Source organism: Myotis daubentonii, chromosome 15 (genome assembly GCF_963259705.1).
Source record: "Myotis daubentonii chromosome 15, mMyoDau2.1, whole genome shotgun sequence".
NCBI lineage: Eukaryota > Metazoa > Chordata > Mammalia > Chiroptera > Vespertilionidae > Myotis > Myotis daubentonii.
Genome location: NC_081854.1, coordinates 52,105,422 through 52,129,468, shown reverse-complemented (window position 1 = coordinate 52,129,468; position 24,047 = coordinate 52,105,422). Strand labels below are relative to the sequence as shown.

At 52.9% G+C, this 24,047-nt stretch overlaps 1 protein-coding gene across 1 annotated transcript; it reads left to right on the top strand.

Annotated features, from left to right (window-relative positions):
- Positions 1–2,696: 2,696 nt before the first annotated feature.
- GINS3 (GINS complex subunit 3) lies at positions 2,697–7,713 on the top strand. The gene is made up of 3 exons (XM_059667904.1): positions 2,697–3,084; positions 3,830–4,063; positions 6,075–7,713. Exons 1-3 carry the CDS (start codon positions 2,899–2,901, stop codon positions 6,303–6,305), a joined length of 651 nt encoding a protein of 216 aa, XP_059523887.1. The 5' UTR covers positions 2,697–2,898; the 3' UTR covers positions 6,306–7,713.
- The last annotated feature ends 16,334 nt before the right edge of the window (positions 7,714–24,047 follow it).

Here is a 24,047-nt window from a genome sequence, read left to right as displayed (position 1 = left end):
ATGAGAACAAGGCACTCTGATTTTATCTGAAACACAGGCCTGTTCCTTTCGTATTAAAATAACTGTGGTATTTGAGTTCAGAGCCAATAGTCTGGTCTCAGGACAAAAATATGCCTTTCTTTGGCGTTGACAGATCATGAAGCATCCGTCTTAACCGTTTCAACACAGAAAACAGCTTTCTCTCTTGTCCGTAAATAGCCTGCATTGCCTTCAATGAGGCAAATTAATTTAGATTTCTATCCCAAACGGTATCCAGTGCCATATACTCATTTCATCAGAGAAATGATCAATTCTGACTGTGGATTGCTTACTTTTGCATTGGAGAGCGCAGCAAAGTAAACATTTAAAACATGATAAGGGAGCCCTGGCTGGTGTGGCTCAGGGGGCTGGAGCGTCGTCCTGTACACCCGAAGGTGGCAGAGGTTCGATTCCCAGTCAGGGCACACGCCTGGCTGTGTGTTCAGTCCCTGGTCAGGGCACGTAGGGAGGCAACTGATTGATGTCTCTCTCTCTCTCTCTCTCAAAATCAATACACATATCCTCGGGTGAGGATAAGGAATTAATTTAAATATGATCAAAGAAGAAACTCTCACGTAACTACCTCTAAACAGATGCCTCCTGACTGCCAGGCTGCTTTCTCCACCGGGCTGCCGACCTGCCTGTCTAGCGGCTCCTGGACTCCAGGAATGCCAAATGGAACGCATCTTCTGCCTCGCACGGCCCCTATTCCCGTGCTCCGTACACATCTATCAATAACACCTTCACCCACCTGGTCCGCCAGGTTAAGCAAGTGAATCACCCTGGACCCCTCTCTCCTCCGCTTCCTACATCCAATCCGCTGCCAGGTGCTGCCCACGGAACAGCTTCGCAACTGTCTTCCCTGCACCTCCTCTCGCCCCTCTCCGCTCTGCCAGCGCTACGACTTGTCTAAAAGCTTTACACGTTTCCTCCCATTTCCTATGGAACAGCCCAGACGCCTTAGAATAACAGCACCCAAGGCTTTCCATACTTTGGCTCTGGCTTCCCCACTACCTCTTGTTGTGACGATACCCAGGCCTTCATTTATGGAGGTGACCGAGCGGTCATCCCTGGAAGCTTGATTGCCCATCGTTGCCCGGAAGGAGACCATGGCCCAGAACCCTTCGAGTGGTTTCTCAGGGAGGGAGTGGTCGAGGCAGAGTAGGCAAGTGGGAGCAGGCTAAGGACTGCAGGGTTTATTTATTTTTTTAAAAATATAGTTTTATTGATTTCAGAGAGGAAGGGAGAGGGAGAGAGACAGAAACATCAGTGATGAGAGAGAACCATTGATCAGCTGCCTCCTGCACGCCCCCCACTGGGGATGGAGCCCACAACCCAGGCCTGTGCCCTGACTGGGAATAGAACCGTGACCTCCTGGTTCACAGGTTGACGCTCAACCCTTGAGCCACACAGCCGGCCGGGATCAGCTCCCTCATCTTTAAGATGGAAACAGAAGGCAAAGAAGGACCACAGGGGGTGGTTGCGAGGGTGAACTGAGTCCGAGGACTGCACGGTTTAAATAATGTCAGCGGACTCTGGGCGGTAAAGGTGGTCTCTAATTATCCAGTACGTGACCTTGGGACCTTGCTTTAGGGCAGTGGTTCTCAACCTTCTGGCTCTTTAAATACCCAACCATAAAATTATTTTCGTTGCTACTTCATCACTGTAATGTTGCTACTGTTATGAATCGTCATGTAAATATCTGATATGCAGGATGGTCTTAGACGACCACTGTGAAAGGGTCGTTTGACCGCCAAAGGGGTCGCGACCCACAGGTTGAGAACCGCTGCTTTAGGGCAAGGGAACCAGTGTGAGACTTGGATAAAGGAAGTGGTTGGGACTATGGGCTTTGGGTCGGTGGGTGTGAATACGAAAGGCGTATTCACAGGCAAGGTGCTTGTTACTCTATGAATTAGCTCATCCGGGGAGGGGCAGTCCATCCTTAGGGCCCCCAAGGCTCCGAGATGTCAGAGTATACAAAACAGAAAAAAATGTAAAGACATTAATACACATCTCCCTTCCCAGGAACCCTTTGCCCACAGTCTGGTAGCCCCAGAAAAATGCCCTTTCGTAGGAAAAAAGTTCAGTAGCGCATCGCTCATCATGCTGCCACCACCCACAGCCCTGACTGAGCAGCACCCCATGGCCCCTTCCCCGCCCCCACCAGACCTGGGATGGTACCTGCCAGGTCCCCAGCCTACAGGCTGGCAAACTATGACCCCTGTGGTCTGCCTCACAACGAGGAGCTGAACCAACCAGGTTTCCTCCTTTAAGGGTTTGCATTAAGAGCCACACAGGAGGCTGCCCGTTTCCTTCACGCAGCCAGATCCACAGAGATGCACAGTGACAAACCGGTCGGTAGGTCTGCTCGGGCCAGGCCTGGGATGGGTGCTCCAGGCCGCCTTTCTTTAAGCCCCCACACGTGTAAGGTGTTTTTCATTTCATAAACGCACTTACAGGACCACATAAACGCAACCTAGTGCAACTGCATCCTGCAGCTTTAACAGGCATTCCCAGCTTCTGCTAAAGATGGGCTACACTCGGCGAGAAAACCTCCAGGGGACCCTCTCCCAGCGCCCCCGCCCCGCACTAGACCTTATCGATTGCTCCTGCCTGGCCCGCCCCGCCCCGCCCCGCACTAGACCTTATCGATTGCTCCTGCCTAGGCCGGCCCGCCCGATCAACTGCTCCTGCCTGGCCCGCCCCGAACGCGGGAGAAGAGTGAGCGGGAAGACAGTTTCGACCCGGCTCGGCGGCCGTAGCGACCCATTCAATCCCCGCAATCCCGACCGGCCTCCGCTTCCTCCTGCTTTTGCACCCCTGACTCCCTGAGGTCTCCCGAATCACACAAGGGGAAGCAAAGCAGCTCACGCCGCCGCCATGTCCGAGGCTTATTTCCGGGTGGAGTCGGGTGCGCTGGGCCATGAGGAGAACTTTCTTTCCTTGGACGACATCTTGATGTCCCACGAGAAGCTCCCGGTGCGCACAGAAATTCCCATTCCACGCCTCGGCGCTTTCTTCCCGGAGCGGAGCGGAGGGGCCGACACCGACAACACCATCCCTCAGGTAAGCCCCCGGGCTCGGCGCTGCGCGGAAAGACTACAATTCCCAGTGTGCCTTGCGACCCTGGGGTTTCGCGTATCTGTGGGCGCGCTGTCCTCTGGGATTTGTAGTTTTAGGGGCAGACGGGGGTCATCTCGCCAAGCAGTTTATCCACGGGTCGCGGTGCACTGCGGTGGTCTCCTCACCTAGCTTGGGCCACTTGTACGGAAACTAAATTTATCCCAGGTCGTCAGCCTCCCTCCTCCAACACGGATTTCATTTTTGAAACTACAAATTCAGCAGTGTTTTTACCCCTCCCTCTCTCCCTTACCCTCAACATGCCTTAGGATTGGCTCCTACGGAAAACAACAGCTTTGGGCTCTGTAAGAGCGTGTAATGCGTCTGGGACCCACAAATTGCTGGATTCATCCCTGCATCAAGATGATGGTGTCAGCAACCATTGACAGGGCTTTGGTGCCAACATGCATGGGGTGGGGAGAGTGTACTTTTCCATTTATTAGCGCCTTCATTCTTCAACAACCTTGTAACTAGGTATTGTCACATACAAGGAAACGGAAGCCCGGAGACGTTTGGTAGCTTGGCCAGGGCCCCACTGTAGGCGGTGAACTGGGATTCGCACCTGGGGCTATATGACTTCGCATACAAATGTGTCCCAAAGAGAACAGGCAAGATTGCTCATGCAATGCGAATTTTCCTTTTTGCCACACACACTGACTTTTCCATTGTTCTTCAATCCTGTCTGATGCAGGGCTCAAAGCTGGAACTCCCCTTGTGGCTGGCAAAAGGACTTTTTGACAACAAGCGGCGGATCCTCTCTGTGGACCTTCCCAAGATCTACCGAGAGGGTTGGAGGACTGTGTTCAGCGCAGATGCCAACGTGGTGGACCTCCACAAAATGGGGCCCCATTTCTACGGGTTTGGCTCCCAGCTCCTGCATTTTGACAGCCCAGAGAATACAGACATTTCCCAGTCTCTCCTCCAGGCAAGTAATTGATGTGGAAACCTATGGCACCGCACATGCCTCAGGAGCCAGCTTTGGCTGCCACCAGACATCACTCTTACCCAGGGAAACTTACGACATATACAATTAGTGTGTTATTATTCTAGGCCAGCCAACAGTTAGACTGCATTTGCCAACTACATACACACACACACACACACACACACACACACACACACACACACTTAAATAGGACTTGTCTACTGTCATTCATTTTTGCCTGCTAAGAGTTGGGAGCAGCAGAAAGTCCTGGAAAGAAGAGGTGATGGTTGATTGCAGGCATCAGGCACTTAAATACACAGTCCCAGCCCAGCCCAGGACCGGTCTGAGGGTTCCTGTGGGAAATACACCTGGTATTTGGTTATTTGTTCCCTTTCCTTGCTCTGGGGCTAAGACCTGGCTTTGCTACGTACGTGACCTGGTCAAGCTACTTGACCTCTTTAGGCATCAACTCTTCACCTGTAAAAGGAGATAATAATAGTGTCAAAACTATAGAATCATAGTGAGCGTATGTGGAGCCATTTAATGTATGGTAACTATTACCACTGTTTATGGACAAAACCGTGTTATGTATATAACATCCTTTATGCTGGAATAACCTTACTTTAAATTTCGTAATGACTTTCCATTCTGTTAAAACTAGAAGAACCCATCCTTTCTACCTGTTGTTTTACTTCCTCATTTCTCGCTTAATAAGAGCACACTTGTCACCTGGGCTGTGCTGACACCCTGTATCGGGCGTCAGGGTTGTTCGGCCTGACGTTTACCAGTGCTGTTTCTAATGTGACAGTTAAAAAAGAAAACAGCCAAAACCGGTTTGGCTCAGTGGATAGAGCGTCGGCCTGCGGACTGAAGGGTCTCAGGTTCGATTCCGGTCAAGGGCATGTACCTGGGTTGCGGGCACATCCCCAGTAGGAGATGTGCAGGAGGCGGCTGATCGATGTTTCTCTCTCATCGATGTTTCTAACTCTCTATCTCTCTCCCTTCCTCTCTGTAAAAAATCAATAAAATATATTTTAAAAAAATAAAAAAAATAAATAAATAAAATAAAATAAAAAAGAAAACAAAAAGCCATTGCCATCCACTCAGAAAAAGAAGCCAATGCGCAGACTGTAGACAGTTTGAGCTTATGAAGCTCTTCTAAGCAGACATCACTTGTCTTATAACGTTGCCAGGACATGTTCTTGAATGGGAACGCTGCCCTTCTTAAGTGAGTTACCTGTTGTCTTTCTCCGTCACTGCTTTGAAGTGCTGTAGACTGGAGTTGCTCACAGGGAAGGTGAGATTGCCGGGAGACAGTTGCAGAACGGAAGTGGGGCTTGTGGCTTGGGCTCAGAGCCCGCGACTGACACCGGTAGAGCTGTGTGACTCCATCTCTCTCTCTCTCTCTCTCTCTCTCTCTCTCTCTCTCTCTCTCTCTCGCTGAAAATAGAAACTGCATTCAATTAAATCAGGGACCTTTTCTGGTTGAAACCTGTCTGCATGTGACCACAGTACATTATCACGGCCTTTGTTCCTATAACAATAATGGGGAATGCTTTTCGAGGAGCTTACTCTTGCTAGCCACTTGCTAGATGCTCTGTGGGTATTACTTTGTTGGATTTCCACAACAATCCATTTCACAGGCAAGGAAATCGAGGCTTGGCAGTGTGAAATAACTTACTCAGACCTCCTTCTGACTGAGTCCTGGGACCAGATTCTCCCCTTTTGTGCCATTTAAATGTTTGAGGATAAAACTGGATCTGGCTTGGCCAGCATGGCTCAGTGGTTGAACATCGACCTATGAACCAGGAGGTTACGGTTCGATTCCCAGTCAGGGACCATGCCCGGGTTATGGGCTCGATCCCAACGCGGGACGTGCAGGAGGCAGCCAGTCGATGATTCTCTCCCATCATTGATGTCTCTCTCTCTGTCTCTCTCTCCCTCTCAAATCAATAAAAATATACATATATTTAAAAAGTGGCCCTGGTTTCTCTTGCTCCCTCTCCTTCAGACATTTATTGGACGTTTTCGCCGCATCATGGACTCCTCCCAGAATGCGTACAACGAAGACACTTCGGCACTGGTCGCCCGGCTGGACGAGATGGAGAGGGGCTTATTCCAAATGGGGCAGAGAGGCCTGAACGACTTTCAGTGTTGGGAGAAGGGGCAGGCTTCTCAGATCACAGCGTCCAACCTGGTTCAGAACTACAAGAAGAGAAAGTTCACCGACACGGAAAACTGAAGGCCGCGGACACAGCATCGCCCCTCGTAGACTCGTCCCTGGGTGGCCTTGCGAGGAGCCTGGTCGGCCCCGGAAAGGGCCAGCCTTGACGTGGCTTGTTCCCTGCAGCTGTCTCGGGAGCGGTGTCACGCGGTTGGGATAGGACGTGCTGGAGGGTGTCCCTGGCCCCGGAAGTCTTCCAGGACTGTCCCACCCTGCCGACCCCGGCCCAGGCCTCCCTCGCCCAAGAAGCTATAGCTGAGGGGCCATCAAAGTCCTTTATCCGTAAAGATCGGAAGACATAGGTTGCAGTAGAGTTGGAACTGGAGTTCCTGGTGCCTGGGAGGGACTTGACGGCCTGAGATGTCCACCTCCCCTTGCTCAGAGCCATCTGCGTCTGTTCACGGAATGTTCTCTCGCGCGGAATTGCTTCATCTTCCTGGTTGTGCAAAGGGCAGCGCCCCCAGGATGCTGGACGTGTAACTATCTCTTGCCCCCTGCCTGGGGGGAGTTACCCCAATTTCCAAAAACAGCCATGAAGAAGGAAGGATGCCCAGCCAGTGTGGCTCAGTGGTTGAGCGTTGACCTACGAACCGGGAGATCGCAGTTCGATTCCTGGTCAGGACACATGCCCGGGTTTCAGGCTCAGTCCCCAGTAGGGGGCAGCGTGCAGGAGGCAGATAATCGATGATTCTCATCATTGATCTTTCTCTCCCTCCATCTCCCTCTCTGAAATCAATAAAAATATATATATATTTAAAAAAAGAATAAGGAAGGGAAAGGGAAAGGCAGGCGAATGGCATGGATTTTACTAAAGAGGAGACGGTGCTACCTCCTCTGTGACCAGGAATTCACGGAATTCTGCAGCCGTCCCAGAGAGGAAGTGTTGCACTGAGCTTGTTTTTGCCTCAGATCTTCACAGCGTCTCCGTGCTGTCAGTGGTCCAGTTGCAACGTAGTTATCAACCGGCGCGAACCAGCCCTTATTTGGTGAAGTCAGGACTTGGGGTTGCTGGTCAGGGAGAGCCCTGTTGGAGAAGCATAATTCACAGGCACCTGTCAGTGGGCCAGAGGCCGTGGGTATGTGTTTCCTTTAGTCCATTTTGTACATCTTTCCATCGAGGCTTCCTGACCAGTTACGGAGAATCTAAGCAAACACAGAACTTCCCCTGGAGATCAGGCGGGCACCTGAGCAGGAGACGGCATACCTGGGGCCGCCGGCCTGTTTGAAGGGCAGTGGTCGCCACACCACTGCACCCCACAACCAGGGGAAACGGCCTTCGTCGCTGGAAACGAGGAATTGGGGCATCCAGACTGCAGATGCCTCAGTGCCAACTTAGAATGTCAGGAGGGCTTTTGAAATGCCTGTTTTAAGATGGAACCCGTGTTTTTATCGTTTGATTTCGGTGCTAAATAAACGACCCGCTTTGCACTTGGATGCAGTCTGTGCGAGTCCTTCAGCTGATGCGGCAGAGCCATCCCAGACTTCTGTCTTTGATCGTGTTTGACGATAAAGCCCAAAGGAAGCCATGCTTTAGCAGCTGCTCTCTTGTTTGCATGCTGTTCATAAATAGGAGTGACAGTCTGTAGGGAAGTGCTGTGTCCTACATAGGTGGGACTTCCATGGCGACCACGGCGTTTTTTAAGCATATTGATTGATTTTAGAGAGAACAAGGAGGGGGGGGAGGAAAGAAACATTGAGTTGTCCCTGCCAAGTAGCCTCCCGTCGTGAGCATTTCTCCTGTGATGTTGCCGGGGATGGGGTCTAAAGGACGGTGCAGATGAGGCTCCCCCAGAAGCCAGAGGCCTCCCGTCTGCCTGCTTTTCAGAGGGCAAAGTCAAGTCCACTACAAGGAGCATCATTTCATTAAACTTTATTGGAAAATAATTTTAGATTTCTGGGACAGTTAGTTGTAAAGACAGCACAAGGCGTTCCCATATACCCCTCCCTGGCTTTTGTCCAGGCCTCAAACAGTTCACCAACCACAGACTTTATTCGGATTTTACCAGATTTCACCCTAGCGTCCTTTTCCTGTTTCAGGATCCGATCCGGCGTGGCATTTAGGGGGCAATCGTTTTTTAAAGCAAAGCAGAGCGTCAGACTCTTCCCTGCGTTAACTTCAGAAGTTAAGCTTATCCTGGCTGGCCTGGCTCCATGGTTGAGCATCTACCTATGAACCAGGAGGTCACGGTTCGATTCCCAGTCAGGGCACATGCCTGGGTTTCTGGCTTGATCCCCAATGGGGGGCGTGCAGGAGGCAGCCAATCAATGATTCTCATCGATGTTTCTATCTCCCTCTCTGAAATTATATATATATGTATATATATATATATAATTATTATTTTTAAGAAGTTGAGCTTATCAGAAAGGATTCCCTGCATAGGGTTGGGTAACGGGCTGACTAGGGGCCTCTTTGGCCTCCCCAGGAGCAAGCTGCTGCTAAGCTCAAGGAGGGAAAGAATATTTGCATTTCCCCTGAAAATGAAACTTTCCCCCCAGTACTTGCATCTGATGGAGAAGGGCCTCTGATTTGCCTTAAAACTTTCAGCATTCTCTCTCTGATAGCAGCCCCTTGATCTCCTCCCCTTTCCCATCTGGCACATCCCAGCTAATTCTCTTGGTGTCTAAATGAGTTTCAAATGAGCACGCTTTCTACGCCAACGTTATTAACAAGTGTCAGCGCAGCTCCGAAAATAGCGCCTGGGAACTGCTAACGTTTCCGACGAAGCCGCAGCCGCAAAGAGAACACACAGAACCAGAGGCTCCTTGCCCACCTCTGGCCAATTAAAACCAAAAAAAGCCCCGAGCTTTAGATCTTGGTGATGTTTTCTGCTCCCTCTCGCCCTTGAAGAGAGAAGTTTATGTGGCTCCCACGCGATTCGCGTGGCTCCCCTTTTGCAAGTAAAGTTCATTCCCTGCAGCCAGCGTGTGACTTTTTTTTTTTTTTGGATGCAGAAAAGCAAATGAACAGCTGAGGAGTATATTCCATTGCAACAGGGAGAGAAGAATGCTATGACTCAGTGAAGGAAAAGTGTGGTGAGTCCAGGCGGCGAGGCTAAGTGGTTGAGCGTCGACCTATGAATCAGGAGGTCACGGTTCGATCCCCAGTCAGGGCACAGGCCCGGGTTGTGGGCTCGATCCCGTGTGGGGCGTGCAGGAGGCAGCCGATGGATGATTCTCTCTCACCATTGATGTTTCTATCTCCTTCTTCCTTCCTCTCTGAAATCAATATATATATATATATTTTTTTTTATTTTTAAAATATATTTTGTTGATTTTTTACAGAGAGGAGGGGAGAGGGATAGAGAGTTAGAAACATTGATGAGAGAGAAACATTGATCAGCTGCCTCCTACACACTCCCTACAGGGGATGTGCCTGCAACCAAGGTACATGCCCCTGACCAGAATCAAACCTGGGACCCTTCAGTCTGCAGGCCGACGCTCTATCCACTGAGCCAGACCAGTCAGGGCTATTTTTTTTTTTTTTTTAAGTGTGGCAAGAATGCATCTCAATGCCCCCAGAGAGACTGGAGACAGAAGCAAGCATTGAAGCCAACACTGCCAGACTCACAGGAGGGACAGACACCGCAGTTGTTCCCGGAGAGTGGCCTTATCTTAATGGAACAAGAGGACTTGGCACTTGGTTGTCTCTCAGGTTCAGGACTGAAACATTTTGAAAACTTCTCAAAAGACACTGTCATTTTCTAATTTAGCATTTCATGCCCACGCACTCACTGCTTTAGTCAAGATTCCAGGTAAATATTAAGTAAAGCCCGGCCAGTGTGCTCAGTGGTTGAGCATTGATCGATGAACCATGAGGTCACAGTTCGATTCCCAGTCAGGGCTCCGTCCCCAGCAGGCGGCCTGCAGGGGGAAGCTGTTCAATGATTCTCTCTCATCACTGATGTTTCTGTCTCTCCCTCTCCCTTCCTCTCTCTGAAATCAGTAAAAACATTTTAAAAGAGAGCAAGAAAGAGGAATGGGGAGAGAAGGAGAGAGAGAGAAACATCGATGTGAGAGAGAAGCATTCATCGGTTGCTTCCTCCACAAACCCTGACGGGATCAAACCCGAAACCTGGGTCTGTGCCCTGATTGGGAATCAAACCCGCTACCGTTTGGTGCACGGGATGACGCTCCAACCCACTGAGCCACACCGGCCAGGCACTGTGCTTCTTTTCAAAGACCCGAGCTGTCCAGGAAGCACTTTTTCAGGTTTGGAGCCCGCTCAGACCTTGAGCACATTTCAGAGGGTGCTACTCGCTGAATGTCTAGAGCAGTGGTTCTCAACCTTCCTAACGCCGCGACCCTTTAATACAGTTCCTCATGTTGTGGTGACCCCCAATTTCATTGTCACAAATTGAACATAATGAAAGCATAGTGACTAATCACAAAAACAATATGTAATTATATAAGTGTTTTCCGCTGGTCTTAGGCGACCCCTGTGAAAGGGTCGTTCGACCCCCAAAGGGGTCGCGACCCACAGGTTGAGAACCGCTGAGTGTCTAAAACAGATAGATCATTTCAGAGATTCTTAGGAGGAGCACACGGTCGGACAGGAAGCATCGTGTCCAGGTGTGGCCTGCAGTGAAAATCAAGTTTCCAAAGTCGAAGGCCTTTTTAAAAGAGATCAATAAAAACGGAGAAACCCTCCCTCTGTTGTGAAAGACTTATTTCCGCAGGCGGCTGTGATTTTGAAAGGCTTTTCTGCCAATAAAACCAGTCATAGGAGAAGAATGTGCCTCGGGTGGCTGTGTGTGGAGAGAGCCGTGTTTGGCCGGGCTCAGTGGAGGTGCGCCCATGGCCTTGCTCAGTCACAGCCCACGTGCCCCGCCTCCCGGGTGTCCTCACGCGATGCGACCGGGTCCCCGGGGACTCCGGTGCCGAACAAATCTCCGGAAAGCGGTCATGTCCTCGGGCCCCAGGGATGGACATGGGCTCTGGAAGCCAGAGCGAGAGAACTGGTTTGGGGGTGACTGCTTGACAGTATTCTCTGTGGGGCCCCATCACTTAGCGCTGGCACCTCTGTTTCCTTCTAGAAACGTAGATGCCCATGTCTGCCTGACTTGGGCCAAAGCGCAGGAGGGCGCAGGCCCACCAGCTCTCCCCGTCCCGGGAGCTGGCTCAGCCGCAGCTCAGCCCAGCTTCCTCCTGTCCGAGATCTTTCTCTGTGTCTCCCCTCCCCCCCTTCTCCCCCCCCCCCCCCCCCCGCCCGCCTCCTCCGGGTTATGTGCCCAGAATTTGGAATTTGTTTTGAAGGCCTCGAAGGCAGTGACTGGCCTGCTCCTTCAGATTCTTCCCAAATAAGCAGATGACGGAGTTTCTTATCAGAGCTCCCTAAGCTGGTAGCCGCCGCAATAGCTTACTAGCGGCGGTTCTCAACCCGTGGGTCGCGACCCCTTGGGCGGTTGAACGACCCTTTCACGGGGGTCGCCTAAGACCATCCTGCATCTCAGATATTTACATGACGATTCGTCACAGTAGCAACAGGACAGTGATGAAGTAGCCACGAAAATCATGTTATGGTTGGGTCACAACATGAGGAACTGCATTGAAAGGGCCAGAAGGTTGAGAACCACTGGCTTAGAGCCTGTTTACAAAAGCTTTTCATCCCGTTGTATGGAATCCACGTGAAATGTAACACATCTTGAGGTTATGAAGTGTGGTAATAGCATGACCGCCCATGAGCTACCGTTGGTTTAAGTGCTGGGACACAAGCCATGCTTCTGTGTAGCTCCTGCCAGGCCCCCTCTCCTAGACTTTGCGTTTCTTTTCCCCGTTGCTCTGTCTACCTAATGTGTATATTATTTTGATTAGCTTTTGTGCATCTTTTTTTTTTTTAAGTGTAGTTTTTATTGATTTCTGAAAGGAAGGGAGAGGGAGAGAGAAACATCAACGATGAGAGAGCATCATTGAGTGGCTGCCTTCCGCACCCCACCCCACCCACACTGGGGATGGAGCCGGAATAGGGGCATGTGCCCTGACTGGGAATTGAACCGTGACCTCCTGGTTGATAGGTCAAAGCTGAACCGCTGAGCCACACCGGCCGGGCTGGGCTTCTTTCGCTTGGTTTTACGTTGTGACTTTGGGCAATGCTACTGCAGTTAGTTTTTATTGCTGAAGGATATTCTATGGTGGGAACATGGCGCAGTTTCTAGGAGCATTCTCTTATCACTGGGCGTTGGGTTCGTTTCCAATCTTTTATTTTTCTATGACACGGGGTGGGGAAAAAGTAGGGTACGCTTTTTACCACAATTCAGAAAATTTTTTAAAAATGTGAAGTGCTCTAGCAGCAATAGCTATCGTTCATGGAGCACTTACTCTGTGCCAGGCACCACGGTACCGACCTCATAGGCAGTACCTCGTCTACTCTTCACAGCAACCCTAAGAGATAAATCCCTACTTTGCCTCCTTTTCCTGAGAAAGAGACAGGCTCGGTGAGGGTAAGTAACTGCTAAAGCAAGTGCCGAGCCCCGGCCGGAGCCCAGGCCCCGCTGGTTCTGAAAGTTGGACTCTCTCAGCCGCTCTTCGGCTGTGGTCCTTCCCACGCCGTTTCTACAGGCACCGCCACACCGTCACCCCTAAGTGCCTCCTTTGGGGGAAACTGGCCCAGCCTGTGCCCATGTCCCATCACAAACCGTCATCTGCGATACAAATCGGACTCCTTTTGGTTCCAATCCCTGCTCCTGTCATTGACAGTTCGTGCTCATTCCTCAGATTGCAAGTTGCTATTTTCGAGAAGTTATTTCGCGTGGCCTCGCCCCCGGGGCCCTTGGCCGGCGTAATCTGGGCATCCCAGTTGGCAGAACACAGTGCAGCCCTCTGGGCTCAAGTAGATGGGTGTCATCTGCAACGTTGGCTGTTCCAGGGGCTCCCTGCCTCCCTCCATCCGCACTCCACCCCTGGCTCAAAACCAAGTGCGAGGAGCCTGCTGGGAAGGGAGGTCGCAGAAAGAAGAGCCCACGGGACCAGGTTGGCTGGGGGCCAGCCTCTCCCAGTGTGGGTTTCACCGAGAGAGAAGCTAATCCCCATTCATTCACGGGCCAGTGCTGGGCACGGGGCCGGGGCCCGAGGTGGGGGGCGGAGTGGTCGTTCCTCCTTGCCCTCCGGGGGTTGACATTCTCCAGGGGCTGGGGCCTGACGGCAACAAGACCTGTGATGGGAATTAAAGGGCATGTGAGGGGAACCGCCGGGGGCGCCGTCTTTAAACCGTGTGTTGACGGAAGGCCTGTCTGTGTTACGGTGCAGCAAGTACCAAGGCCCTGGGGCAGGAAAGGGCAAGGTCTGTGTCTTGGCTTGTTCTGTCGAAGGAAAGCAGGCCTGGGTGACAGGAGCTTGAAGGGCAAGGTGAAGTGGGGGAAGGAGGCAGGGGGCGGGGTGGGGGGCAGACCACCACAGCAAGAGCCCAGGAAGGGCCATGCAGACTGAGCGCCTGTGGCAGGAGCGGCTTCCCAAGCCAAGGCACATGTATGTACGTGTGTGTGTGTGTGTGTGTGTGCATGCACGCATCGGCCTCCAAAGGGGGTGACGTTTAAGCAAAATCCTACAGCAGTGGTTCTCAAAGTGTGGCCCCTACACGGACAGCATCGCAGCACCTGTCAATTTCTTAGCAACGCAAATCCGAGGCCCCCAAACCCACGGCGCCCCCTGAGCACGGAGCGCCGAGCTGCCCCACGGAGGGCTTCGTCCCTGGGTGGGTGAACTGCAAGCTGTGTAGCCCCGAATGAATGCAGGCGTGTAGGGGGGCACGGCACAGCCTGCGGGTCGCACTCCCCGGCCTGGACTGGAGAGAGACGGCCCCGCTCACTCACGTGAGTTTGGCTGATTTCAAGGTGCAGAGGTAGAGACACAAGTGCACCCCTCTAGCTCCATGTGCCCTGGGGCAGTGCTTACATCCTGACAAGGCGCAAAAGGGACTAACTATGGACGCTGCAGGTTGGAAGCCTTTAATCTAGTTTGAAGACACAAAATTCAGACAGAGAGAGAGAGAGAGAGGAGGGAAATTGTGTTATCTTCAACCTCAGTTAAGCCAAGACCTGCGCAGGGGATGTTACCAGATTATGTGCCAAGAAAACCCACCGTGGGGCTGAGCAGAAGCCTGAGACCTCAACCTCCCGCCACCCCCTTTCCTTTGGACAAGAAAGTTCTCCTCCCATGAAGAGCTGAACAGCTGCTCACTTCAAAATTAAGCCGACTCCTCCACAGCACCCAGCCTCAGCGTGGAGCTGCTCCGACAGACACAAGTTAACGGGCTTTTCATAAAAATAGAACCCAAATAGGCCTTGGGCCCCCTATTTTTGCAACCAGCAGCGCTGTCACCTTCAGTTCCCGGTGTCAGGGCCGGTCCCTTGATGCCGTGGGCCCTGCTGACAGTTACGTAAGGGCAGTGGGCTGGGGGAGCAGGGCTTTGAAAGTCAACACAGCCCCAACCGGCGTGGCCCAGTGGTTGAGCGTCAACCTATGAACCAGGCTCGATTCCCGTCAGGGCACATGCCCGGGTTGTGGGCTCGATCCCCAGCGGGGGGCGTGCAGGAGGCAGCCGATCCATGATTCTTTTTCATCATTGATGTTTCTATCCTTCCCTCCCTCTCCCTTCCCCTCTCTGAAATAGATTTTTAAAAAAACCAAAAACATATGTTTAAAAAGCACAAATAAAGGTTGGCGCTCATCCAGCTTAGCTAACCCGTAGGGTGGTTAAGAATATGGGCTCCCTGTCGGTCTTGGCCGTATTATGTATTGGGCAGGCCCTCCGCCCGTTTCCTTGCGGGTAAAATCCAGACAACAATAGATGGGTCCTCAGGTTGTTGTGAGGTTTAAAGAGTTCAAATGCATAAAATGTTCAGAACGGGGCCTGGCACATGGTACGTGCTACTTAAATGTCAGCCCTTCTCATTCCCAGTGTTTTGCTTTCGTAACGTTTCTAACTATATCTTTGCACACATCTGCAATTACCGCCCAGGGATAAATTCCTAGAAGTGGAATAGCTGGTGGAGTCATTAGCATACTAGTATGTATAAGGTTGTGGGTACATAATGCAAAACCCCTCTACAAAATTCAGATTCCATAATTATTCCAGGACTACGTTTAAGTGGTCAGCACATGGACATTAAATCCCTGCCCTTGCGGGGTTTATGTCAGAAAGGAAGCGGACAGTAATCAAAATAAAGCCGTGATCTATTTGAAAGCGACAGTGCTATGGAGAAAAATAAGTCTGGGATGGGGGTTGGGAGTCTTGGGATGGGGTGCAGTTCTAAAGAGGGTGGTCCGGGCCCAGCCAGCGTTGCTCAGTGGTTGAGCATCAGCCAATGAACCAAGAGGTCATGACTCGATTCCTGGTCAGGACACATACCTGGGTTGTGGGCTCAGTCCCCAGTGGTGGTTGTGCAGGAGGCAGCCGATCAATGATTCTCTCTCACCGTTGATATTTCTATCTCCCTCTCCCTTCCTCTCTGAAATCAATAAAAAATATATATTAGAAATAATAGTAATAATAAAGAGGGTGGTCCAGGAAGCCCCCCGAGAGGGTGATGTTGGAGCAGAGACCTGATGGAGGGAGGACATCTGGGGGAGGAGTGTCCCAGGCAGCGGGAACAGCATGTGCAAAGGGCCTGGGGCAGAGTGCACATGGAGGAGGTAAGGGGACGGGGACATGTCACCTAAAACTACGCCTTGGGAGCAGTTTGAATTTTGTCCAACTTCAGGTCCAGGAGGGATGCCGTTCAAGGAGACAGAACACACGGAAACTGTGCTTTTCTTCTTTCGGGAGCGCTGAAGGGAAGGGACAGCTCTCACGGTGTCCCAGCGAGAGCACCAGAGGTCCCTTGTGCTCTGAGTAAAGCATGTGACCGTTTCAGATGCTCAAGTCCAGTCTTTTTTCCCTAGAACAGCAAGCACCGGGAGGAAAACGAGACGACACAAGCTTGTTTTGTTTGTTCCTGGGCCGTGTTCCCGGACAGCCTGTTAGCCAGGTTTGCAATTTTGAGACAGTATTTATCAGGGGAATTTAGTCCACGAGGTTGAGATGACAGGGCCCAGGGCCCCACGGCCCCCGCAGCCACAAAGCGTCAGCCCCAGAGACAGAAAGGCAAGCGCAGAGGTAGCAAATTCAGGGCAAAGAAGGAACCACCCCAAGTTCATCTTGGGGATCACCATGGCAGAAATACGCCACCTGGGACTTCCTCCCACCTCCTCAGACTGCAGAACCTCTCAAATAAATCAGCAGGTTCCAGGGGCTCGGGAAGACCAGGCTCTGAGCCAGAATGGTTATAAGTGAGGGAGATGCATCTGGGTGTAGAAACGAGGCTGGTGGCTGTGCCTGTCACCACCCGGGGTCAGAGGGAACCCTGGCCTGACGCTTCTCTCATTTACCCATCGTCCCCCTCTTCTGATTGTGACTGGGCTTGCGGACAGTAGGTCCCTGGCCACCTGCCCTGAGCAGGCTGGGGCTTGGGTGCCAGGATTTGTGTCTGCAGCGGCTGCCCCGAGGGGCTTGGCTAAGTGCCCCCCAGGCTCTGGCTCCTCTAAGTCCACATGAATCAGCTTGATCTTCCTTTTTCTCCCCTTTTCCTTCCCTCCGTTCTTCCCCCCTCCCCCCAATCTCTCCTTCCTTCCTCCCTCTATTTTTCCTTTCCTTCTTTCTGTTTTGTGGATGGTGTGGTTTCATCATGAGGAATTGGGATTAGACATAATAGAAAACTTGGCCCGATAACTGTCCCTTAGTTCATTTTTTGAGCAGAAATAAGAAATACTTGTTGAAAAAATAATGCAAGCTGAGACCACGCAAGGCAAAGGGCCCATCCCGTCACTCCCACGGCGGCGCGTCCTCTCCCAGGACCCTCGCCCAGCGTTTCCTCTTAAGAGGACACCTGTTGTTCATGCACACACGTGTTTCTGTAGACGGACTGTACGTGGGAAGGGACTCTAACCCCTCCTGTTTCCTTCACTGCTGTGTTCCCAGCTCCTGGTACATGGCAGACACTGAAAATATCTGTGGATCGAATGAATGGTGCATTTGTGAAATTTGTTTCTCTCGTTCAAAAATTATGCCATGGAGCCCTAGCCGGGTTGGCTCAGTGGACAGAGCATCAGCCCTCGGACTGAAGGGTCCCGGGTTCGATTCCACTCAAGGGCACGCGCCTCGGCTGCAGGCTCCCCGGCCCTGGTCAGGGCGTGTGCAGGAGGCAACCAATCTATGCGTCTCTCTCACATCGGTGTTTCTCTCTCTCTCTCCCTCTTCCTTCCACTCTCTCTAGAAATCAATGGAAAAATATCCTCGGCTGAGGATTAACAAAATAAAAAATCATTATGCCAGGGACATCCTTTCATGTCCTCTGTCTTATGCTTTTTTAATATATATATATTTTTTAAATATTTCTCTGTTGATTTCAGAGAGTTGGGGAGAGAGAGAGAGAGAGAGAGAAACATCAATGTTGAGAGAAAATCATTGATCGGCTGCCTCCTACATGCCCCCATGCTGGGGATCAAGCCTGCAACCTGGGCATGTGCCCTGACCGGGAATCAAACCGTAACCTCCTGGTTTATAGGTTGACGCTCAACCACTGAGCCACACCGGCTGAGCTCAATTTTTTAAGATAAGCCCTAGCCCACTGGCTACTATGACCATCAGTGTACAACTGTCTCTTCAAGACCCTGCCTTCAATTCTCTTGGGAATCTATCCAGAAGAGGACTTGCTGGATCATATGGTAATTCTATTTCAAATTTCTGGAGGAACCTTCATACTGTTTTCAAGAATGGCTGTCCCATTTTACATTCCCATCAACAGTGCACAAGGCTTCCCATTTCTCCACATCCTCGCCAACACTTTTTGTTCTCTGGTTTTTTGATAGTAGCCATGCGAATGGGTGCGAGGTGGTATCTCATTGTCGTTTTCATTAGAATCTTCCCGATGGTTAGTGACACTGAACATCTCTTTGTGCTCTTTGGAAAACTGTCTATTCAATTCTTTCACCTGTTTTAAAATGAGATTTTGTTGTTGAGTTTTAGAAGTTCTAGATGTACTCTGAATATTAAACCAGATTTGACCAGCATGTTTGGGGATCTCACAGTCAGCTAGAAATGAACGGAACACCTCAATCTCCTGTCACATCGCTTCTGTCCTGCTCTTGTGTCCTTGGTTTGTTTTTGACCTTGGGGCTGGACTGCCCTTCTAACAACATCAAGCTACTGACTGGGCCATTGTTGCCATTTCAGCTCCACGTGCTTTTGGAGAAGTTGGTGGTGGTGTCATCCCCATTTTACAGATGAGAAAACCAAGGATCAGGCAGGTCACGTGGCAGGTTGAGGGTCTCCCACGCCTGGTCCGTGCGCAGCTGGGATTTGGAACCGTAGCCTGGATGCCGCCCCGCTTCCCGCCTCCGCGGTGCTATGTGACTTGGAACAGGATGGCCTCGCTCAGACTTGGGAATCAAAGGCTCCAGGGGCTGGAGTGGCTAAAAATAGCCTCCACCCCCCCCCACCCCCAAGTGGGGTGTGCCGTGTGGAGGTCATCTCTCTCTCTGCGGGCCCAGGAAGAGCGTCAGCATTGCCCACGGACAGTCTGCGAGGGCAGCCCCTGGGGAAAGCCCCGAGCTGGCTGCAAGTCCTGCCTGGGAAGGCGAGCCGGCCTCCCGAGCTCCTGGCCTTGTTCCCTCTCCATCTGGTCTGAGAACACAGGGCCACCCCCACCCCCACCCCAGGACTTCATGGGCCCCTCGGGCCGCAGTGGTCAGGAGGAGGTGAGTACGTGCAGTGTGATTCCTCGGGGGAAAACACACACACGTACATATATGGCTGAAGGACACAGCCCCCCAGTGTTACCATGTTAACACTGGTTGTTTTTATGTTACGGAATTAGGAGAGGTTTTTGTTTTCCCCTCTGCATCTTATGATTTTTCTGCATTGAGCATATATGACTACTGGTATTTTTTAAAAATATTGTCAGATCCACCAGTTGCCTTGACTCGGTGTAAACTGGGGCTCTGTGTGTGCTCCCAGGACAAGCGAAGGGGTTTTTTCATTTTTTTAAATATGGTTTTTATGGATTTTAGAGAGAGGAAGGGAGAGAGGGAGAGGGAGAGGGAGAAGGGGAGAGGGGGAGAGAGAGAGAGAGAGAGAGAGAGAGAGAGAGAGAGAGAGAGAGAGAGAGAGAGAGAGACATCAACATTGATTGGCTGGCCGGGCACATGTCCTGACCAGGAATCAAACTGGTGACCTCTCGGTGCCTGGGTGGATGCTCAACCACTGAGCCACACCAGCCAGGCAGGCCAGGCGTAAGGGAGCTTTTCCAACGGGAACTGGAAGTGCTTCTGCTGTCCTCTGAGATGGGGGAGGAGAAGGTGAAGGGTCTGGAGTTACTGGAGCACAAAGAGCCGGCCCTGCAGGAGGGCGATCCTACAGGTTATGGGAGAAAGGGGGTGGGGACATAACCTGCAAATGGCCCAGGTGGCCCATGCCCGCCTGGCCTGCCCGGGCAGATGACCTGGTGGCTGGTGAGTTTCCAGAGCCAGGCTGAGGCCAGGCACTCCGCCCTGCTCACTCCCTCATTCCAGCTTCCTCACCATCTGCTCCACCTCCTTCCGGGAGCCCCTGGCAGGGCTGCAACAACTCAGCTCTGCGCCTCCCTGAGCTCAGCATAGGGTCTGGCTGACCCAATGCATGATGGATGGATGGATGATGGATGGATGGATGGATGGACGGACGGACGGATGGACAGACGGACGGATGGACGGATGGTACTCTCCCCCAGTCATCCCTTTCCCATCTCCATCTACTGACTTTATTGACCTTCCACCCCTCTCTGCGAGCTCTTCCTCCAGGAGGCCCTTGCTGACACACACCCACCTCCCCCTCCCCCCCAGAACCTCAATCACACGTGTGAGCAGAGCCTGCCCCGCACCTGCATTATGGGACTCTAAGCTGGTTTCCTTCATCCAGGCCTAAACCCAAGGTCATGCCCTGGTCAGCTGCGGTTCCCCAGTGCACCCCACAGCACAGCAGGCTGGACACCCCAGAGGCACTCAGCCGCTCGGATAAAAGATGAGGAAGGATCCACTCTTCTCTCCCTGGGGCCCTGTGACTCATGATTGGTGAGTGGGGAGTGTTACTGGGGAGGGGGACGGTGCCTGCCCTCCCCTCCCCTCCTCCCCTCCCCTGCTACGAGAGGAAGCTTCCAGGGCTCCAGGCTCATCTGCACCTCGACCCCACCTGCGAGCCCCTTTTTATTTGCTCTCAGTCGTGGTCACGAGGGGACTGGAGAGGGAGGGTGACTCAGCCAATTCATCAGCCCGATGGAAAAACCCAGTCACCTGTCCTCCCGGGGCTGGGACCGGAGCCCTCTGCATCTGGATGGGCAGCCTGCCATACTGTTTTCAAGGTCCTTTTGTCTTTCACCTGCTGAAAAAAAAAACAAAACAAAACAGGCTGAAGTATGAAGCAGCACGGCCGGCTGACGCTGGATTCGTGGTGCGGCAGGAACCGCGGCGACCAGTGGTCATGTGTCCCCTCCGCGCCAGGCCCTGCGTGAAATCTCATAGCAGTTTCACAAGTCCATTGCTTTCTGGGGTGGGTGCTGGTCACTCTCTTGGCCACCAGCATCTGATAGGCCCTTCCCGGGGTGGAGCCCGCCTCCCGCCAGAGGAGCTGAGAACACCTTTGCCCTGCCTCCCTTGCAGCTTTGGCAGAGTACCTGATCTCTAATCAGACACACCCATTCTTTTTCTTTTTTAATTAAATTTATTGGGGTAACATTGGTTAATAACATAAATTTCAGGTGTATGACTTTCCAGGACAACATCTGTATACTCAACCGTGTGCTCCCCACCCAAAGCCTAGCCTCCTGTCACCATATGTGTGACCCCTTTACCTTTCCCTCCCTCCCCCCCCCACCCTCCCCTCCGGTATCCACCACTCTGTGGTCTGTGTCCATGAGTTTGTTTTTTGTTTGCTCCTGTGTTGTTTTTGTGTTAGCGCCCGCAGAGGAGTGAAATCACAGGGGTCTTGCCCTTTCCCGTCTGATTGAGTTCACTGAGCATAATACTCTCAAGATCCACCCAAGTTGTCTCCAGTGCAGACACGCCCATTTTTTACTGTGAATTGGAAGCTGGTGACACAAGGCCACGTGGAATCCACTGTGGCGAGGTGGCAGCCGTGGCAGCCACACCCGAGGCAGCTGTGGGCCCGATGGGGTGCCCCTGTGTCCTTGCCCAGGGGCGGTGGCAGTTTTGACACCAGACCAAGGCTGCAGTGTTGGGTGTGACTCCTGAGGTCCCGAGAGCTGCACCCTCTTTTAACGAAGCCCCTTTTCTGCTTAAACTAGCCAGCGTAGGTCCACTGTTTCCTGCAACCGTCCCGCCTGGCGGTAAGTTAGCCCGAGTTCCCCCATGGGGAAAGGAGGCTCCGAGAGATCTTCAGAAAGGCAGTCTCCTCTCCAGCTGCCATGCAGGCCAACCTGCCCGCTTCACAGATGGGAAAAGGCAAGTACAGAGGAGGCAGTGAGCTGGGCAGCATCTTTCAGGTCATCAGGAGCGAGGCTGGAGGGCACCTCTGAGGGGCCCCCCACCCCAGCCAACAGCTTGACCCGGGGTCGCGCTCTGCTTCCCTCTGTTAAAAACCCTGCCCTCCAGCCTGTCCCCAAACACCATGCCCCCCTGGCAGGGGTGAGGAGCCTGTAGCAGGAGGGGCTGAGAGCATGCCCTTCCATCATTCCTAGGGGACCCCGCATTGCCAGGCCTGACGGATCCTCCACAAGGGGCCCTCTACCTGCCTCTCCCCTGAGCACCTTCCTTTGCAGCAGCAGCAGCCCCCGGAAGTGGGGTGTCCTTACAACCACATTTCCCCATCATCTACTGTCTCCACTTTTAGGGTGCAAATCTACACCCTAACCCTCCTGAACGCTCCCTTGGATTCGTGGATTATCTGAGCCAAGCGGACTCTCCGCATTAGGTCAAGGCCATGGCAGACGCCATCCCGCACGTGGACAGATGAGTCATGGTTTCAAAGCTCTTGTTAGGCAGCTCCATGCACCCTCCTGGGGCCTGGATTCCCCTGAGGCGTTCAGAACAGGCTGCGCCTCGTGGATTCTGTCGCTAGAACATCAGTAATTTGTTTGTTCAATGACGAGGCCTGAAGTTACTGAAAAGGGTAGAACTGAGGAAAGCCTGACCGAATCTCTAATTCGATGATAACAGCTTCATGTTCAATAATGAAGGCAATCCCACTACACCAAGGTCGCGGGTCCGGTCTCCGGTCAGGGCAACCAATGAATGCAGAAGCAAGTGACAACAAATCTCTCTCTCCAATCAATCAATACAAACATTTTTTTAAAAAAACAATAAAGATGACTGTTTACTGAACATTTCAACCGTGTGCCTGGCACTATACTGAGCATTTTATGTTCCATCATTTCATCCTTAGGGGAGCCCTCTGAGGTCGGCATCATCCCCGGTTTCACCCAGTGTGCATGGAGGCTCAGAGAGGCTCAGTCACCCGGCACCACTCAGCCAGGAAACTGAAACTGTAGAACCAGCCTGTGTCCTCAAGGGCTGGCTCCACACTTGTACACACACACACACACACACACACACACACACACACAGTCTCCTGGATGTTTTGGACATCGGAGTTCACTCTGTCCCCACGGACTCCCTCCCACCCCCTTTGACAAAAGAGGAAATGGGGAGGCAAGGCCATCTATCCCCAAGGTGAGCCTGCAGAGCTGTAAGGAGAACCCCAGCTTGCTGCCTCCTATAGTTTATGTTCTGCACCTCCAGCAGGGACGTGCACCCCATCTGAGGCCACCAAACCTAGCAGCTTCCTCAGCCAGCCCTGGTGATCCGATCACTCAGAGCAGCTGTCGCGGCTTCACCACAAACCAGCCCAGGTGTGTGTGTGTGTGGGGGGGGGCACTGCAGAATGCTCTTGACCTCCCACCCCACTGCCATCGGGACCCCCCCAGACGACCCGGTCTAATCCATTCAATCTACACCAAAGGGCTGAATCTGGGAGGGGCAGAGCCTGGCCCAAGGTCACAGGCAGGGCCTGACTAGAACCGGGCCCAGGAGCCCTCCCGTGGAGTTGTCTTGCCCAAGGAGATGTTTCCAGGTCATGATTTCCATTCTGCCTGCAGGAGGCGTGACACAGGGACTTGGTGGGAACCACACCCTGGGCCAGACCACAGTGAGCTGCGGAAGGCAGGGGTCTCCCAGAAGGTGGAGGTGAACTGAGGGGAGCAATGACCTTGCCACCCGGTGGGGGAGGGTGGTCCCTCCCGCAGGAGTCCCCCAGGGAACCTCGGGCTCTGAGACGGGTGACAGGACCCAAGGCCCCAGAGCACCCGGTTCTTCCTGACCCCCCCAGGGCCTTGCCCAGCGGTGCCCTGGCAGCCGAACGGGTGGGGAGGGTGGGGGAGGGGTGCTGCCTCCTCCGAGCTGGGGTTCCCCTGGGCATCTAAACAAAGACTGAGGGGGAGGTCGCCCCCCTCCCCCGGGAACCCCACGCGGCGCTGCTGCAAGAAGATCGGAGGGACGGGCGGGGCCTCCCTCCGCACCAGGCGGAGTCCGAGAGGCTGGGACCCTTCCCCCCCCCCCCCCGGCTCCTGTGGGGGGTGAGGAGCGAGAGGGGAGGAGCGGGCATCCACCGAGGGGCTCCGCTAGGATTCCACGTCGCGGGGTCTCGGCCGCCCGCCAGCCATCCACCCGGGGACACTCCCACCGCGGCGGGAGGCAGTGCTGAGCGCCCGGGACGGCCTCCCGGGGCCAACCCACGCCCGC

What these genes read in the sequence shown, in the direction of transcription:
- GINS3 (XM_059667904.1), top strand. Translation starts at nt 2,899, where the DNA reads ATGTCCGAGGCTTATTTCCGGGTGGAGTCGGGTGCGCTGGGCCATGAG. An exon ending in CCGACAACACCATCCCTCAG is followed by an intron (nt 3,085 to 3,829) that starts GTAAGCCCCCGG and finishes TGTCTGATGCAG; the next exon opens with GGCTCAAAGCTGGAACTCCC. An exon ending in TTTCCCAGTCTCTCCTCCAG is followed by an intron (nt 4,064 to 6,074) that starts GCAAGTAATTGA and finishes CCTCTCCTTCAG; the next exon opens with ACATTTATTGGACGTTTTCG.